General features: G+C 44.8%; 1 protein-coding gene across 2 annotated transcripts in view; it reads right to left on the reverse strand.

Annotated features, from left to right (window-relative positions):
* The window catches only part of TLN2 (talin 2), a 499,959-nt gene that overhangs the window by 140,883 nt on the left and 338,758 nt on the right, over positions 1 to 20,318 (reverse strand). For both annotated transcript variants that reach the window (XM_052646966.1, XM_052646965.1), the window contains exons 18-25: positions 19,376 to 19,584; positions 17,001 to 17,099; positions 13,055 to 13,222; positions 11,356 to 11,650; positions 8,279 to 8,445; positions 4,721 to 4,849; positions 3,406 to 3,519; positions 1,283 to 1,396 (exon numbers count right to left, since the gene is read on the reverse strand). In XM_052646966.1, the coding sequence (XP_052502926.1) occupies positions 1,283 to 1,396; positions 3,406 to 3,519; positions 4,721 to 4,849; positions 8,279 to 8,445; positions 11,356 to 11,650; positions 13,055 to 13,222; positions 17,001 to 17,099; positions 19,376 to 19,584 (1,295 nt within the window). The remainder of the gene's footprint in view (positions 1 to 1,282; positions 1,397 to 3,405; positions 3,520 to 4,720; positions 4,850 to 8,278; positions 8,446 to 11,355; positions 11,651 to 13,054; positions 13,223 to 17,000; positions 17,100 to 19,375; positions 19,585 to 20,318) is intronic.

A 20,318-nucleotide genomic window follows, 5' to 3' on the forward strand; every position in this document is an offset into this window, starting at 1 on the left:
TGTCTAAGCCATAATTCTCGATATCCCAAGATAAAAATAAGCTGCTTGCAATCTGAGTTCTAGTAACTTACTCTGAGGAGACAATTTAGGAGGGGCACAAAGATTTGAGCACACATTAAGTCTTTTTTATCATATCACAGGTTGTTTATGATGGCAACTAACTGTAAACAACCTGTATGCCCAATGACAGGAGAACAGATAACCACTGAGTATAGGAGATGAGAGACTATGAATCAAAATCATCAAGGTTCTTAATATAAATGTTAACATGAAAAGCACAGTTAATACACAGTGAATCCCAAGAGAATGCATACATACATAAATATGTTTACGTATGAAGTTAAAATGTGAGGAAGCACAAGCTTTTCATGTTCTATGCCTGCATGTCAGAGCTAAGGCACTTTAACCAAACAGATGTATCAGTGGGTCCTGTAAGCAGAGATCTGAATAGACAGGGATGAGGAAGAAACATATCAAACCAAATGGACTGTTTACGGGGTCCAAGTTGGCAAAGTGCTGAGAGATGTGAAAACAAGAAGTACAAAGGGAGTGTTCCCACAACTTAAGAGTCATATTTTTTTGAATTTTAAAAAAAAGTGAACCTAGACTCATTTAACAAAGACCAACAATACTTACTAATTCTACAACTGTCACAGAAACCATGACACCTTTGGAGAGGATGTACTCACTGATTCTTGTTTGTCTGGCTATGAATAGCGGCAGGAGATATTCCGGAAACTTGTTATAGTGTTAGTCATTCAGTCGTGTCCGACTCTGTGACTCCATGGACTGTAGCCCACCAGACTCCTCTGTCCATGGAATTCTCCAGGCAATAATACTAGAGCAGGTAGTCATTCCCTTCTCCAGGGGACCTTTCTGACCAGAGATCGAACCGATTGAACTGGGGTCTCCTGCATTGCAGGCAGATTCTTTACCATCTGAGCCACCAGGAAAACTCAATGAATAATGACATGACATATTCCAGAAACTAGCAAACCTAAAGCACTACCGAGTACTAGGCTGTTCTCAAAAAGTGGAACTGGTTACATGTGTTCCCTCAGAGAAGAGCAATATAGATAGAAAAATGGCAATTTCCCTATACGTCGGCATCTTGCTTTGCCAAGCTCCATCTCCCTCTCCAGGTCTGCTTACTATGAACACTTTGCTCTTGCTCTAGAATCTGTGAAGTCCTCTCCTAAAGGATAAAGGGAACCCCCTGCCCAGTGTGGGGTGGCGTGGGTTGTGGTCCTGGGGAAGAGCAGGCCGAATGCTGCTGCAGTACCTGGAGGAAGTTCTGGCTGGAGATGATGAGAGCCAGCTGGGCGCTCAGGTCTTCTGCTTGAGCTTGGCTCCCTCTGACCCCCTGGACCAGCTGAGGAATGTGATCGGCCACCGCCTGCAGGAAGCAAGGAAGATGAAAACTGAGCACATCCAGGATGGTGAATTACCAAAACAGCGTGTGGGGGCAAATGCCCCAAGTGATAATGCTCTGTAGGTGTGCCTTCACTCCTGGGGGGATGCCTGGTCCAGACCCTGCATTCACGCAGCAGCTGTAGCCAGCAGGGTTCCTGCCAACACTGAGTCCCAACACAGTACCTGTGGGTAGGCTCCTCCTGCACATACCCTACCCTGTGGTCCTCCAGGTCCCAACACACCCAGCACAAGGCGATCCTCTGTAACTTGGCCTGAAAACAATTTCCCCAGTAGCACCTCACACCATCCTGACTCCTGAGGATTGAAAACCCTAGAACTAAAGAATCTCTCCAATTTATAGGTAAATTAGAGATTTATTCAGTCCCATGATCAGAAGAAAGTGAGAGAAATACTCAGCTAACAGTATACTTGAGCATGTCAATTTCTGACTATGTGGTTATACTTTCTGTTCATCAGCTTTCATGTCACCACGGTTCCTCTTCCTCTGCTCTCATTTCTCAAATGGGGAAACCCACTGCCCAGGGCAGGGAAGGGAGTACAGCATCCTGGGGTGAGAGCACTTGAAAGAGACCACGTCCACCGTGCAGAGGAGGTGACGGCCTTTCACTCTGAGTTCTCCCACGTGCCCCTCTGTGCCCACGCCCCATCTGCCTAACCAGGCCCTCAGAGCTCATGGCACAGAGGCCAGCACTTTCAGGAAGGGCCCAAGAGCAGCCCACCCTGGTGACATGCTCTCTTCAGGAGTCCATTCAGGCAAGAATCTAAAAACAAAAACAAACTTCGAGGAGACTTTCCGTGGATCCTCTCCAAGAATCTGGTCCACTTTCCTTTCTGCACGGCATCCTGATAGACAGCAATGCTCTCATCCCCTGACAGGTATACCCACAGGCTGAGTATGTTCAGTTTCCTCATAAAATGTAGAGGTGAGGGGTTTCATACTATTTACCTGGACACAAGTGGCATGTGCTCTCTGAGAAGGGAAATGCCGTTTTGCTCTCCCTACTGGCGGCTGATGCCAGGCCCCGATAGGAAACCATCTCCCTCCACAGCAGGCGCCTGACTCTCAGAAAAAGCCCTCCTTGACATGCACAGCCCCAAGGTCAGGGTCCTCCTGTATTGCTGAGGCTTTTCTACCAGAGAAAACTTGCTCGCTAATGAGGGGCTGGGCTCAGAGACCCGGGATTCGGGACTTAAAGGGTCCCGGGTGGTCTCCCTGCAGAAGTAAAGCCATTTCTAAAGCAGAGGCAACAACACCCCTCATGCATGCAGCATTTCAGAGGGGAGTTGAGCAAGGAGAGAGAGGGCTCCTAAATCTAACATGTCCCTACACCCAGGTCCCACGGAGGACTGCAAACACTTGCGGGAGACTTCAGTGAGAAACGGTGCCAAGATGTGGGCAACAGCTATGCAACGACAGCGTGCATCTGGCACTGCTCAGGGCTCTCCCGGGAGTCAACTGTGGGCCCTCAGGGAAGGCAGCAGCGGCCTGCTGCACCCTCGGCCACACTGCGGCTTCAGCATGGAATCAGGGCCTGGTCTCAGAAGATCGATCAGGTAAGCAGAGTAAGCCCCAGAGCACAGCAGCACTGAGACCAGGAAGGATGAATAAATCCAAGACTGAAGGTACATGCCACTGTTCAAAGGGAGGGAGGCACTTGGGAAATTGATGCTTCATTACTGCTTCAGAGCCCGAAAATGGCCTCATCATCGACTGTCCTTGATTTGTGCTCACAAAAAGGAGGAAACAATGCTGGTAAAAACATTGTGCTTTCCTTCCAAGTACAGGCCATCCACTTAATAGACAAAAGCCAGATGTGTGTATGTGCGTGTACACCTGAAACATGGGAGCCAGAACAAACTGGATTAGGGGCCTGGATGATCGGTCTTAACTGAATTAGCCGGGCACCACGTGCTCTAATGCTATCAGGGTATCCTTCAGCAGACCTGGCTCTCCGGTGGCCAGAGCCTCACCTTGCAGCTCTGCACCAGCTGCTGCTGGGCCGCAGGGTTCTTGTTGGACACGGCTGCGTTCTGGGAGGCAGCGATGGTCTGTGTGGCTGCAGCAGCAGCCTGCTTGGCTGCAACCTGGGCGGGGGAGGGGGGCGGGATAGAGAGAGGAGGTGAGCCAGGGTTCTTGTGTGCAAACACATATATACACTGACATACATTCTCTCCACTAAAGGGGGGCAACGGACAGCTATAAGAAAGGGAGCGCCAGGCACAGACTCCACCCTTTCAGTACCACTGACATCCTAACCTAGCTGAGTCCTGATGTCTTCCTTTGGTTTATGTTGCCTGGGACAAATGAAAAAGAGAGGCTGGCTTGAGTGTCCAAGTTCTGGTGTTCATTTGTCTTTCTACAAAAGACAAGGGACAAGTCCTAAGACCATATGGAACTGATAAGCAGCACCAAGCCTAAATGTTTTAGGAAAAAGCCCTCTCTCTCACATGAGGCATGGGCTGCTTTCTGGGTCAAGTGCCAGGCACACACACTGGTGCTCCTGACTTGCCTGGGTTCAGAAGGGCCCAGGCCTTTCTGGGCCTGGCATACTTAATCATGTTGACTCTCCAGTCTCCTTCCACGGACATGGAGGCCAGTTGTTTTCCGGAACCCAGAAAACTACACATGTTGGGATTCCTCACCAGACAGGCAAGTTCTGGCCTCAAATCCCCCCAGGTTGTATTCTAAGAGTCTCCTGTGTACATTTGTGAGATTCATTTTCTAAAGAATTTGTACCTATTACTTTTTTCCCAAGAATAAATGAGCATTCTGAAAAATGACAAAAGTATTTATTAGCCCCTTTCATACCTCTTTATTCCCATCTCCAGTCTTCAAAAGTGATTACTTTCTATTGGAAGTCCTGAAAGAACATTACCTCCAACAAAATATTTACATTTTAGCTACATTTTTACACTTTTTTTCTGAACATGTACATCCCTTAATGCCAGGGGAAAACATAAAAACCCCAAAATCATGGTTCCTCCTGAAAGAAAATTTGAATTTTATTCAAGACTGTTAAACTTTGAAAAGATCTTGGCTGTGTGCAAACATGACCTGAAGCAGTTTTTCAAACTGTGTCAATGGATCTAAACCACTGGACCTAAACGTATAGTGGCCCTAAACCAGCTGTTCAAGCTGCTCATGGCATCTAATACCTTAAACTGTGTCATCCGTATTGATCTAGCTTCCTTTGGATGGGCACTGCCTTATGAATTCGATTGTTCTTTCAACAGACTCTCTGCAAATCTCAGGTCTAGCAAACCAGGCTCTTTACTCCTTACTGACCTCCAGTCGGTTGACGATTTTTTTCTTAATAGCATTCTGGGCCGCAGCATTGGTTGCCACCCGGAGACCTTCGGCAGCTTCTCTCAGCCTTTGCTGCTGGTCCTCGTTCTCAGGGTTGGCTGCAGCCCCCTGCCAAGGTGAAAGCAAAGATTCCAGGAGGTCCAGGGGGCAATGTGCCAAAGACACTGAATTTATGCCTTCAATTTTACTTTTTCCTAGGAGTACAAGATATCTCGGAATGCTCCGAGCAGTATCTTTATGACAAAAATGTTTCCTCTCAATAAAAAAATATCTACCAGGGGATGGGATGTTTCAACAATGCATAGCTAAACAGGAGAAATCCAATGGTAACGCTTAAGATCATAGTCTTCGTCATCCATATCAATTACCTTGTGGTCAGAAACCCACGGTTTAAAACATGTTAAGTCCCTCCTGCTCACATCTCTTGGGTAGAACTATATTTTAATTAGAGTGACAGACACATATCCTTGCTGAAAGATTGTCCTGTCCTGCTGCACTGGCGAATGAGAATGGGCTAAGATTACAGTATAACACAGGGGCCCAGGTTGGGGGGAGGAGGGAGAGGAATGCCATTCAAAGTTCTATGAGGCAATGTTGTTCAACAAAGACCATATCTAGAAATTACATTTCTAGAGAGCCTGAGTTGGCAAATGTGTTCAAGTAGAATTGGTACCCAATTGTACTAAAGTAACAAGACAAAATGATGCTACTATCCAGGCATGGAAAGGGGAGGGTTCCATGCACTGCTGATGGCCATGCTTCCCTTGTGTAAGCCCATGGCTCTTTTATCACGTTGCTGTAGAAGTCCAAGTGGATTTTACTTAGATAAGTAGGTAGAAGAGACAGGCTAAAGATAATGTAGGGAGGAGATAATTTTACTGCATGATGAGTGAGTGTATAAGTCTTAGTCACTCAGTCATGTCCGACTCTTTGTGACCCCATAGACTATATAGCCTATAGCTGTCATTGGAATTCTCCAAGCAAGAATACTGGAGTGGGTAGCCATTCTTTTCTCCAAGGGATCTTCCTGGCCCAGGGACTGAACCCTGGTCTCCTGCATTGCAGGCAGATTCTTTACCATCTGAGCCACCAGAGAAGCCCCAAATCAACAAAAATGTAAAGCTTATCCAGTCTTCTACCTTCACCGGCAATAAAAGCATCAATCAAGATTCTTTGCACAGGGCCTGGATATTTTGTGACCAGCACTGGATGTATATAGATGAACGAGTTTCTTTCCATGAACATTTTCAGGCTATAATAATTGCTTGCAAGGCAGAAAGAAACACACCACTTACTGAAAATCAATTTTTTGAACGTCTCCATTTCCCATATGGCCACCTAGCCAAGTTTACCAATTTGCAAAAATTGACTTCTCTGAACTATGGTATTTATAAGAAGCCATAGGAATTCACACTGAGTGGAACAGATCTAACACCCATGGCAGAGTTGTATTGGCAGTCTTCTTGGATGGAATCTCCCATTCTTTCAAACTTAAAACCACTTTTACTAGTCTTGATTTTGTGTTTCTAGCAACTAAAAAATTGAATCTTTGCACTTCACATGTGAAAGGATTGTTAGGGCTCCTTTTGCATTCTTTTGCTTTTATAGAGTCATTTTTTCTGGTCACTGGGTACTTTTTATCAATGCCTCCAGTGTTAACTTTGTGTTCCAGCAGCAGGAAAGCACCATTTCTGTACTTTATACTGACGTGCGTGCCTGGATCCTTCCTTAGCAATGTCTTTTATGATGAACATATATTAGATATGGGGTACTAATTTTGGCCTGCAATCTTAGTTACTGATTGTTTATATTTTTTCTTCACATTAAATATATATATTCTTTGTAAGTCTAACTACCATATATTCTTTATCTTTCAACAAAATTCAGCAATTAAAATATTGCCATGATGACTTTTAAGTAAAAGATTAAAATAACTTGGAAAAACACTCAACTTGTCTCATTTAATATAAATAATCCAAAATAACAAATACATTGGTAAGCTGGTATATGCAGTGAATGGGTCTGGGGACCACTACACATCCAGGAACAAATGGGCACATTGGTCGGCTTAGTCCTGGTTATGTGATAATAGGCTTAACTTTGCTCTTAGCTCTAATTTTCTCATCTGTAAAATAAAGGACGGACTAGACTTTTCACTCTGGAGGAGAGCATGGCAACCCACTCCAATATTCTTGTCTGGAGAATTCCATGGACAGAGGAGCCTGGCAGGCTACAATCCCTAGGGATGCAAAGAGTTGAACATGACTGAAGCAACTCAGCATGCAGACTTATCATTAAAGTTCTTTCCAGCCTAGCAAGTAATTTTTGTGAACATGAGGGTTTGCTTGAAATGGCTTTGTTTAAACTTAGAAAGAAGGGGGGAAAAAAGGAAACAAAACTAGTAACAACCTTAAAAAAAAAAAACAAACTTACTATAATCCAAAGGTCTAATGTGTATTTTTGCTAAAAGGCATGGTTAGAAGCAGAGCTTCTTGGCAGAAAGAGGGATCAGAGCAGAGGAAGGAAGTTCAGACTCTGCCCCTCCCTGGGATTCTCTTCAGTCCTACCCAGGATATATCTCCAAGGACTCTCAGCCCCTCAGGCAATATAATGATGAGTTAGACAAGGAGGAAGGTCTGGATATCACTGCATGTCACAGACATTGGAAGTGAATGAAATTCACATACTTGGTTGAGATACCCTACTGTTCTGTTAGAAGCCAAGGAGACAGGCTAAGCTGTGGGGGATGTATAACGAACCTGAAAATACATAGAAATACATTCAACATGTTACCTTGGGGATATGTAGTTGAAGGTGGTTTCTATTTTCTTATTCATATATACACATGAATTTTATAAGGTATAAAATTATATAAGGTAATTACATATAAAATTATATATAAGGTAATTTGCTGAATTTTGCCTTTATATATATATATTCTTTTCCAGATTCTTTCCCCATACAGGTTATTATAAAATATTGAGTACAGAGTTCCCTGTGCTATACAGTTAGTTCTTGTTGTATAGAACTTGTAGTTCTATCTTATGTATAATAGTATGTATATATGAACTCCAAATTCCTAATTTATCTCTCCCCCACATCCCCTTTGGTAGCCACAAGTTGGTCACTTATGCAAAATCTTCAAAGAAGTTTAGCTGAGAAGTCAAATGGAGGGTAAAGTGACATTAAGGCTACAGGAAGAAAACAGCTCAAAATGAATTTACTGTTGACAATCTCAACTTTAAATTAGTCATCATTTTCAATAAAGTCAATGGCAGTGACTCAATGGAAAGAACACATGCTAAGCAGGGATTCTGCTATCTATGGCTGAGTCAGCACCATCGCCCTGAAGAGTTTCATTCATGTGTTCCATGACTTGCCTGTTTCCCACCTGAAGAAGGTTAAACATTACAAAGCCACATAGACTTTAAACAAATAAAAACACGCATTCCGCTACCCACTCTATCCTGAAGGTAACTTTCAGATTTTTACTTTCAATAACGTTCACTTTTCAAGTGAATAAATCCAATGTACTACCTTTGCAGCCTCCACCATGCGAGCTGTGGAGTCAGCCAAGAGTTTAGCTGCTGCCAGGAGCTTCTTGGAATTCTCCATGTCGATTTCAGCTTCCGCGTCTGACCTCATGGCGTTGACGAGGTCTGAGGTGGCCTGGGCCAGGACCCGGGCCTGGCGTACCATTTCACCTAGAGGGTGGGACAGAGGATGCAGTCTGTGTGTCTGCCTCTTAAAGCTCAGGGGAAACCTCAGGGGCCAGTACATTCTCGTCTCTGTTCCTCTGGCAAAATGGACAAAGAGAAATGAGCCTCCATGCTCCATTCGAAGCAATGAAGCCAAGTCAGACCCAGAACCAAAAACATTCCCTGTGGCTGCCAGGCCTGTCTACCCCAAAGGCATCCAAGTTCAGTCTCTGACTGTGCGGGATAAAGATGACATAAGTAACCTAAGAGGAACTTTTTATAAAGAGAAGGCAGGGAACAAGATTATGTGGATTTATTATGTGCATTTATGCTTAGTAAATACTTATATAAAAAATACTATTTTCCTCATATCAAGAGTCTCTTACACCAAAGCCCCTGTGATAAGCTCTTTGAGTAATGTGCATAGAAAAAAAATTATCTTTTAATTTTGAGCCTGCCTAACATCAGATGAGTGGTATCACATAACCCACTCTATTTGTGTCTCTTGGCTCTAACTCACAGAAAGCTCAGACCCCAGTTTCATGCTCAGATGCCGAGATCTGCTTTGGCCCAGTCTCCCTCTCAGTTATTTCTTTTTTTTCTTTTTTCAGTTGTTCATTGCTCACTCTTTCCTTCCCAGCATTGGTTTTTATCTTGTTATTAGGAACTGTGATTTTATTGAAATCTGTTTCAACTTCCTTTTGGAAGTGGGAGGGCTACCATCATATACATTAAAAAATAAAACGATTCAAATATGAGCAATATCCTCCTTTGGGTCATTTGTGGAGAATCTTGAAGCACTATCAGCATGAAGTGGGAATGGGAAACTTCATGAAAATCAAAATGTGCTTGATTCAAGGTATCCTGGATTAGCTCCTGGGACAATGAAAGGACGTTAGTGAAAAACAGGTGAAATCTGAATAATGTCTGTAGTTTAAAGAACTGTAATGTACCAATGCTCATCTCCCAGTCCTGACCAATGTCCTGTAGGCTGGGGGAGATGTTAAAGGAAACAGGGAATAGAAAAGGAAAAGTCTATTACTCCAGCAACTTTTCTATAGATATAAAAAATATTCCACAATATGAAGTTTATTTAAATAAAAGAACCAAAAGAATCCACTTCTTAAATCACTTAAGAAAGATGGAGAAAAGCACAAGGTAGTTTTCTTAAAAAAAAAAAAAAAAAAAAAAAACAAACTCAACTGCTCTGTGCTGATGAATTAGTACAAAAATAGATATCTTTCAAACTACTGGTGGGGTTGCAAACTGTGGAACCTTTCTGGAGAGAAATTTAAGACATGTTTAAAATTAAAAATGTACATACTTATTGACTCAGAAATTCAAATGATGGGAACTTGTCCTATATATACTCCCCAAAGTAAACAGAGACATTTTTGCAAGAATCATTACTATATTAATTTTGTAAAACAAACAAAAATTTGGAAATTACCATTAGAAAACAACTGGTTAAGTAAATTATGATGTATTCTTGAATTGAATACTATGCTCCCATTAGAAAGAATAGTGTATAGGTCAACAGGCAGAAACATTCTAATATATTCAGTGAAAAATGTTGCAAAAGAGTATATGTAATAGAACTCCATTAATATGGAAAGAAACAGGATGTTATATACACATACACCTATATCTAGGCAGGAAGACTGAACATTTCTGAACAGGTAAAACAGAAATTGGTAAGTGGTCATTTCCAGAGATTTAGATGGGATAGTAATGGGCTGGGTCTGCCGCTGCTGCCGCTGCTAAGTTGCCTCAGTCGTGTCTGACTCTGTGCGACTCCATAGATGGCAGCCCACCAGGCTCCGCCATCCCTGGGATTCTCCAGGCAAGAACACTGGAGTGGGTTGCCATTTCCTTCTCCAATGCATGAAAGTGAAAAGTGAAAGTGAACTCGCTCAGTCATGTCCGACTCTTTGCCACCCCATGGACTGCAGCCCACCAGGCTCCTCCATCCATGGGATTTTCCAGGCAAGAGCACTGGAGCGGGGTGCCATCGCCTTCTCCGGGGCTGGGTCTGGGGAGACTTAATTTTTAACTAATAGGCTGAAAAGGTTATATATACATATTTGTGCGTGTGTGTATGTATGGATGTATAGTGATGTTTGACATCTTAGGAAAACTTTTCTGGTTGGAAAGAAACTGCCCCTCACAAAGCTAGCAAACAGAGACAGGAAAAGGTCCAGCCAAGAGTATGGTGGCAAACTAACCAATCCAGAGCTATCCTCTATCTGGCCCCTACAGCCAGGAGGCAATATTTCTCTGCCTTCATCACCCCAGAGCCATGATCAGGCAACTTGGGATCACACCTATAAGCAAGAGCCAGCTGAAACTATTTAGACTAGTCAAACCTAAGTTGTTCATCTTGCTGCATCTTGCTTTTTCTACAGAAATCCCAATAAAGGCAGTGTCCTGAGCTCTCTCCTCAATCCTATCTCTTGCCATCTGGTCAGAACCTGATGCTTCCCTTGTGACCCTGTGTGACAGGCAGAGACACCCTGACTGGGACCTCTGAGTATAATAAACTTCCAAGCCTCATTCTTGCGTCTTCCTGTGGCTACACCAACTTTACCATAGCCAACATGGACATTCTGGGAACAAAAGGGATATACTGTGCACCTAAATTTTATTTATACACACACACACACACACACACACACACACACACATATATATATATATATAAAACTCTAGATGACATTAAGTCTCTTGGTGTTGCTTGGATGGGCAGATTAGGAGCTGATCTTTCCCAGCTTCAGAAGAAGGCTCTGACTGAGAGTGATTAGCATTTACCCTTTTACCAGGCGTCCAGGAAACCATCATCTGACTTGCTCACAGTCAATGCCATCAGGGAACCCCAAACCGCCTGGCCCACCCACAGCCCACAGCCCAACTCCTCACCAGCATCGCCCATGGAGCTGAAGATGCTCTCGGTGACGCACATGATGGTGTCGGTGGCCTGGTCGTAGCGACCGATGGGCTCGCCTCGGCTGGCGAACTGTCGTACGTGCTGCAGGAGATCGTGGAGGGCCTGGCTGACCACACTGGCAGCCGCACTGACCTGCTTCAGCAGCTCAGTGTCGTCGGTGGCCGCCTGGCAGGCGCGGACGCAGTTTTCTACGGAGCGATCCACAAGCTTCCCCGCTTCAATCAGCTGCTCCTGGCACACAGGGGAGCTGATGGTGGGGCTCACGACCTGAAGCGAGACGGGAGTGGGTCTTGGGCACCGCATCAAAACTCTAGGTTCTCCAGTGCCCACTAGCATTTCTGCCATGTCCTTCCCTGCCCTGGGCCTCAGTTCCTTACTTACAGGACCAGCAATTAAACTGAACCATCACTGGAGGCTTCTCATACTCGACCATTTCACTTTGTGATTTTTAGATGCCCACTAACTTGCACCTCCATTAGTGCTCTATAACCACTGATACTACTGACTACTTCTATAGAGAGAAATTTCTGATATTTACCATTCACACCTCCTCCTCTTGGGAACCTCTGAACTGAGTCTTCCAAGCTGAGATAAAGACTATGTCAAAGAATTATGATTTTTTTCCAGATATATTTCCTGGAAGTCTGCTTCATGGTTGAGAGAGTAGAGTGGGTGGCGTCAGCATCTGTGAAACTAGGCTGGTGAACAAGGAAAGCAGGAGGAGGGAGACCATCAATGATGCCTCCGACTGATGCTGCAAACCCTCTCCTAGGATTGGAAATGCCAGGGGGAACCAGATTACAGAGCCGGGCATGTATGCTTGGGTTGCTCAGTTGTGTCCGACTCTTTGTGATTCTATAGCCTGGAATCCACCAGGCTCCTCTGTCCATCCATGGCAGGAAAACTGGAGTGGGTTGCCCTTCCCTTCTCCAGGGGCTCTTCCCGACCCAGGGACTGAACCCACGTCTCCTGCACGGGCAGCACTCTTTACTGCTGAGCCCTGAGGGAGGCTCTTACAGATCTGTACAGCACGTTGTATCGTCAGGTGGAGAAACTAACACCTACCATCCTGTGATGCATTATCTCAGCGAAGATACATGTGGTTGAGTGCAAAGGGTATCTGAAGTTAGACCAGCCTGATCTGTAAGCCTAGTCCAGGCACTTATGATTTCTGTGGCTGTAATCACTCAGTAACATCTACGGGCCTCGGTTTCCTCTTCAGTAAACCAGGGGTGATGGTGCTACATGAGGTACTGTGTTATACAGAGTGTGTACATCCTAATGACAACCATGAACTACATCATTATCCCTCATTCTGATACTGTGCAGTGCAGAAACGGCTCCCACTAACTCTGCAGATAATGCTATAACGGCATAATCCAAGAGCTCTTTGTGCACAGGGGTAAATAAGACATGCTGTGAAGTCCGAAGGGGAGATACAGCAATTTACATGTAGAAATGGCAATTAGACACAGAAAAGTACCATTGCTTCAGGACTTGAGCAAGGACAAAATTATTAAAGTGGAATTGGACAGCTTATGCTAAAATACTACGATTTCACCTGAAAGGCACCTGAAGCAAGCTCTGAATCTTAGACAATTTTAATAAGCTCTGCCCCTGCTTCCTCTCACAGACACTCTGAAGAAAGGGCTGGGGTGCCCGCCAGCTTACCTTGGCGCACGCCACTAGCTGGGAGGTAGAGAGGGCGCACTGGGTGGCCGCGGCGATCACCCTGTTCTGCAGGACCGTGTCCTCAGCCACTTGGGCAACATTCTTTGCCTTTAGTACCAACATGGCAGCAGCATTGGCAACAGCTTTAGCCAAACTCATTAAAACGTCCTAAGAAAATGAAAACAAAAAATAGTTATTTATATTTTCCCAGTCATCCATCAGAGCCAGAAAATAAAGCACTTAAATATTTTATGAAAATTCCATTTGGCCTTTTTTCTTCAGTACTTTAGAATAAAACTTTTTCCACTTATTTTACTGAAATGTCAAGTTAGTCTGAGAGCTAATTAAGGAAGGAGACTTAATCCTAATACTACAGTCTCCTATACTATAAGTAGCATAGGTTTCAATCTAAAATAGGTTAATTTGAAGGAAGGGCTTTTGTTTTAACCATTGATTCACATTTGTGCATTTAAACAACACTTAGAATCTTGACAACACCTCCTGAGTATGTGGTAGATCCAGCTGAAAATATACACTATGAGTGGTAGGAAGGATGAAATTCATGGCCCTCCATGCCATCATGCCCCACTGTGACTTGAAAATTTATCTTTTGGATCTCTACTTTGCACAAGGATCCAAGCTGTCATCAGAAATTCAGCCACATCTTGGCCTCCAGAGGGCAACGTTGAACATGCATGGATAGGACCTCCAGCCCAATAGCTCATGAATTCTCTGAACATAAGTTATTCTCAGTGTTCTGTAGCCTTCTAGATGGAGATAAATTATTATGAAAAGTGGAAAGGGAGCCTGTGTAAATAAACCAGCCTCAAGAAGCCCTCACCAATGATGCAAAGCACTCTGAGCCTTTAAAGATCAGTTTATGTTGCAGGTCAACATCAAGGCTTTCTGCCTGCAGGCTGGAGAATCCCTCGACTCACCCCATCAGGTTTGTCATCATTCTGTGACCTAAAGAATCACCACTGCTACATTTAATGCACTTCTTGGCTTTTAATATTGAAGGTCATTTATTTGGTTTGGAAATGCCTTCCCAAACATAGAGGCCAATTTTATTTTGAACCAACATGTCAAGGCTTTCTCCCAGAGGAAATGTGGTCAGAAGTCTTTACTAATTCATCAGATAATGAAAAGCACTTTTGATTCTCAATGCAAGGGGCACCCACAGAGTCTTTACAACAAGATAGTTTATGAGAAGATATACTGGAAAGAGTGTTCTGCCTGTACAATTCTATACAGAGCAAAGACTATGTTTGTTGTTCCTGCCACTCTTTTGTGACCCTGTGAACTGTAGCTCGCCAGGCTCCTCTGTCCACGGGATTTCCCAGGCAAGAATACTGGAGTGCATTGCCATTTCCTTCTCCAAGGGATCTTCCTGACCCAGGGATTGAACCCATGTCCCCCGCATGGCAGGAGGGTTCTTTACCACCGAGCCACTTGGAAAGCCCAAGACCATATATCTTATCCAGGCAAATCAGAAACCCATGAATCCACCAAGTAAGGAGATTTTAAAATGGACAATAACAAAGCCGTCAGAAAAGGGTAGTTTGATCCAGTCTTTCTTAGGTCGCTGGTGTTTACTCGATGTCCAGGGAGAGGCCATAGCCTGTGGTGCCAAGAGGTGAAGAGGCCTTTGGGGTCTCACCGGCACTCATCTGCCACATAACTTCTAGAAATTGATCCCAACACAGCCTGCAAAGTTATGGTTCCTGGCCCTCTATATCAATGCTTAGTGAAAGCAAAATTTGAAAGTCACAAATCATTATCAAGATTTTTAAAATCAGTCTTTCAAAATGCATCAAAGTATTCCTTCCCTTGAAAGGAATCCATCTTCTCACCCAGAGACCAAGATTTGGTCACGGCTTTGTTAGACTGATTTAAAGAAATCCTGATTCTCCTACTAATTTTGTCCACCCCCCGCACACAAAAAATACAGTTAGAAAAAGAACATGATCCTGTGGCTATAGTTGCTGACAAGGCCCTTGTCAAACTTTTCAACAAGACCACTATTATGCAGCTCATGTAGAATAAACCTTTGTTAACTCTGGGAACATGCAGTACACTGAAAACTCAAGAAAAAGCTCCAAGATAGGATCTCAAGAACTGGAAAACCAAGAGAGTAAGAAATCCAATGTCAGTAAGCCAGGGGTTACCCACAACTGGAGGAGACTGTAGATCACCTTACTGCATTGGTGTTTACCGAGAGACCTTAGAGAACAGAAAACATTCAAGCCAGGGCTTTCCTGTTGAGAAAGCCACCATGAGACACTATCCTGAACTTGAACCTGCTTCTCTTGCCCATCTGGAATGGAAGCAGACATTGGAGGTGGAGTTTATATTCACATGTGATGGAAACAGTTTGTCAAAGAATAAAAGGGGAGAAATCTATTTTTTTTAAAAAACCGACAAAGCCACAAGGATATAGGAGATGCTTTAAAGAAGAGCTGTGACTTCCCTCTCAACTTTTCCCAGACATTAGAAAATAAGTTGACTGCTTCAGGATAATTAAGCCTAGTAAACCAATGGACGAATCTCATATTTAACCAATTTCTAAGTAGGTACCTACCTCCAAAGAACTACTTGCTCTAATACAAAATCCACAGGACAACACATGTGTTTGGGGATCTAATCAAGGAGAAGGAAGGACGAGGACATAATTAGCTTGGCTTTAGCAGGTTGTATTTATGTGGTCTACAGTTAGTTCCGTTTACAGTTATTACTGGCCACGCTAGCACAGAAATGGCTTCCAGGAATACCCCTACCACCCATTCTGTGTCTCAGCCTCCCTGATCACATGAACATTCATGCACTGAATGTTCAAGCCTTAATGCAGGATCTGAATGAGTCCTATGTCCCCAGCACTCCAGGAATGTGGAGAGTAGAGGAGAAGGGGCATGTTTAATGTATCCACAACATACATGATCATATCTTAGATTAACTAACACATCTCGAGGTGATGAAATCCAGTAGTGCTAGATGAAATAGCAAGCAAAATTGCCCTCCTTGAGGCAACTGGAATGCTGATAGAAAGCTGGGTGATTTTATTCTAAATTCTATACAAATTCCAAACACTGAACCTGACATAGGATTTAGAAAAGGGTACCTTCCTGAAAACCTGAGCTTGACCAGCGGCAGTTTAATGAGAATGTATCTGTATGTTCCTTGTAAAATTAAGACTGAGGAGGAAGAGGAATGAAAGGCATCTGCCCATAAGCATGTGAGAAGAGGAGTTCATCTGGCCTGAAGATCCCCAGCAGGAGGCCTCCTCACCCTATTTGCGGGGGCTAGGAATGGAGGCAGACAAGTTGAGATCTTGTCTGAGCTGGCAGTGCAGTCAGCCAGCTGCAGACAGTGGCTACAGCTGGTCCCCAGAGGATATGTCTTTGGTATTGAAAAAAAAGGTGGGGGGTGACAAAAAGGACTTCTCTGCCACACTTGTGGTTTTGAATATGACACAGACATATTCAAAGCTCTCAACACAAAGGAATGCTTGTGCTATGTGGGAGCAGAGTGTATGGGAGTGCATGTGTTTCCACTCTTACATGCAGACTCAAGAATGATGCAATTCAAAGCTGCCCCAAATAGATAAAACAAGACTGGCCATGAGTGGATAACTGTAGACTTGGGTGGCTGATATAAGGATGGTTGTGACATTATTCCCTCCATGTTTGTGTTTAAAGAAAGTGCAGCATGCTGACTAGTGAGAACAGCTAAGCAGATGTTTCAGTGTGGTGATGTATGGGGTAAGTGAATTGAGTTTTTCAATTAAAATTTTTTTTTTGTTACCACATAAAAAGATCACAGTCTAAGATAATCCACCTTCACCTTTCTCTTGTCAGTTCAAGGAAGACTTCATTTTTCATTACCTTCTCCCTGCTTGGGTCTAAGACCATCACTTAGGTTCCAAGATTATGGACTGCAAATATCTCACCTGGAATCGCTCGTCAGTCTCATTCTCTCCGATCTGCCGCAGAAGATCCCCGCTGGCTTGTCCTATGCTTCCAGCGGCGGTCAAAACTGTCTGTCGAGGCTACAAACACAGAGCACATCTTAGTGGGAAAGAGAGCGCACTGCCTCCCCAGGGCCATCAGACAGGGCAGCGCAGGAAGAGGAGTCCTACAGGAGGGCTTCCTCCTGCAGCCCAATAAACTCTGGAACTGTCTGCCAGACAGGAGACATACACATCCCTGTGGAATCCGTGCAAAAAACTGGCTGATGGCTCAAAACCAGCAATGTCTGAATAGATTTGAAATGATCAATTGACAAGCCTCATTCAATTGGTAGGAAATTGGAGTACAGACTTGTATTCCCTTTACACGTGTATTTGTAATGTGTGTGCTAGTTTCTCAGCTTGCATCTAATCAAGAAGCCTTGGATGGGGGAAGGGAGGCTTCATTCCAAGAGCTTGTTGGTTGTTCAGTCGCTCAGTCATGTCCAACTCTTTGCGACCCCATGTACTGCAGCATGCCAAGCTTCCCTGTCCCTCATCATCTTCCAGAGTTTGCTCAAGTTCACATCCATTGCATTGGTGATACCATCCAGCCATCTCATCCTTTGACACCCTCCCCTCTTCTCCTTCTGCCCTCAATCTTTGCCAGCATCAGGGACTTTTCCACTGAGTTGGCTGTACACATCAGATGACCAAAATACTGGAGCTTCTGCTTCAGCATCAGTCCTTCCAACCAGTATTCAGGGTTGATCTCCCTTAAGATTGACTGACTTGATCTCCCTGCTGTCCAGGAGACCTTCAGGAGTCTTCCCCAGCACCACAGTTGGAAGGCATCGATTCTTTGGTGCTCTGCCTTCTTTACAGTCCAGCTCTCACCGCATGTGACTACGAGGAAGACCACAGTCTTAACTATATGGACCTTTGTCAGCAGAGTAATGCTTCAGTTCAGTTCAGTCGTTCAGTCATGTCCGGCTCTTTGCGACCCCATGAATCTCCCCACGCCAGGCCTCCCTGTCCATCACCAACTCCTGAATTCACCCGAACTCATGGTGAAGAGTGGGACACGACTGAGCGACTTCACTTTCACTTTTCACTTTCATGCATTGGAGAAGGAAATGGCAACCCACTCCAGTGTTCTTGCCTGGAGAATCCCAGGGATGAGGGAGCCTGGTGGGCTGCCGTCTACGAGGTCACACAGAGTCAGACACGACTGAAGCGACTTAGCAGCAGTAGCATGTGCATCGAGTCCGTGATGCCAGCCAGCCATCTCATCCTCGGTCGTCCCCTTCTCCTCCTGCCCCTAATCCCTCCCAGCATCAGGGTCTTTTCCAATGAGTCAACTCTTTGCATGAGGTGGCCAAAGTATTAGAGTTTCAGCCTCAGCATCAGTCCTTCCAGTGAACACCCAGGAGTGGTCTCCTTTAGGATGGATGGGTTGGACCTCCTTGCACTCCAAGGGACTCTCAAGAGTCTTCTCCAACACCACAGTTCACAAGCATCAGTTCGGTGCTCAGCTTTCTTCACAGTCCAACTCACATCCATACATGACCACAGGAAAAACCATAGCCTTGATTAGACGGAACATTGTTGGCAAAGTAATGTCTCTGCTTTTTAATATGCCTTCTAGGTTGGTCATAACTTTTCCTTCCAAGGAGTAAGTGTCTTTTAATTTCATGGCTGCAATCACCATCTGCAGTGATTTTGGAGCCCCCCAAAATAAAGTCTGACACTGTTTCCACTGTTTCCCCATCTATCTGCCATGAAGTGATGGGACCAGATGCCATGATCTTCATTTTCTGAATGTTGAGCTTTAAGCCAACTTTTTCACTCTTCTCTTTCACTTTCATCAAGAGGGTCTTTAGTTCCTCTTCAATTTCTGCCATAATGATGGTGCCATCTGCATATCTGAGCTTATTGATATTTCTCCTGGCAATCTTGATTCCAGCTTGTGCTTCTTCCAGCCCAGCGTTTTTCATGATGTACTCTGCATGTAAGTTAAATAAGCAGGGTGACAATATACAGCCTTGACACACTCTGAGTAATGCTTAGCCAGTATCAAAGGTTGCACCATAGCTTCTGCACACAGTTCAGCAACCCCAAACCTTGCAGTGTGGTAACGTGAGCCACTGGGATGGAAGGAGCACCTAGGGAAGCAAGAGTCCCGTGGGTCCCAAAGGCTGCATCTACCTCATCAGAGCTTGAGTGACTTTAGGGGAGAATGGATCCATGTATATACATGGCTGAGTGCCCTCACTGTCCACTGGAAACTACCACAACATTGTTAATTGTCTATACCCCAACACAAAATAAAAAGTTAAACAAAAGAACCTTGAGTGACTGCTCACCCCAAAGCTCACCTCTCCAGAAGTTGGCTGCACAGCTTTCAGCAGATCTGACACAGCCCCGGCGAGGGTCCTCGCGGCTCTCAGCAAGTCCTCCCCGCTGCCCACCTCGTCATCCATGAGGGCGGCCAGCAGCTTCACGCCCTTGGACATCTCCGTCAGGTTGGAAGAAATGGTGGTGATGGCGCATCCCACGGCAGTGTAGTCGGTGTCCGCAGGATCACCTGGGACAGAGAAGGACTGACACCATCAGAGCAGGGCAGTGAAGGCTGCGGGGAGCCCAGGGTAACACACGACAGGTGGTGACACTGGCAGCAGACCCCGCCCCCTTGCGACATCCTGCAAGAGTCAGACGTCTCGTCTCCCCATCTCCAAGGCTGCTCTTCACGGGGTCCTTTCACCCCGAGGTCTCACACTTTGAGATTCTGAGCATGAACACCTTTAAAGCTAGCATCTCACGGTCCTTTGCAGAAGGCCTCTCCAAGGTCAGCAGCTTGGAGAGGTCAACTCTGTCCCTGAAACACTGCAAGCCTGCTTGGTGATGCCAAGATCTTCCCTGGCTCTCACTTGACAATGCAAGGCTGAGGGGCATGCAATCCAGAGAAGACCACAGCTAGACAAGACAGAGGAAGGCACCCGTGATGGCCAGTCATACAAAACCACTTTGAGACTGTAAGCTCCCAGAAGGCAGAAACTGGCCTCAGTAAACTTAGAAGTATGTCCAGCAGCTTGATGGACAATGAGCTGAGTAAGTGCTTTTCACTGAGGGTGCATGATAAAGTCACAAAGGCAAGAGAGGTTCCCCACATTTCTCCCGGGTCAGGGGGAGAAAATGCTTGAAGCATTGTGAGGGTCTAAAAATAGACTCTTCTCTCCGAATAGGAAAAATCTGTTGCTTCAATCAAAGAATAAGAACTTCTCTCTTGTTTTTTTTTGAACAAAACCACAATACACCACA

The sequence above is a fragment of the Budorcas taxicolor genome, chromosome 10, assembly GCF_023091745.1.
Source record: "Budorcas taxicolor isolate Tak-1 chromosome 10, Takin1.1, whole genome shotgun sequence".
Taxonomy (NCBI): Eukaryota; Metazoa; Chordata; class Mammalia; order Artiodactyla; family Bovidae; genus Budorcas; species Budorcas taxicolor.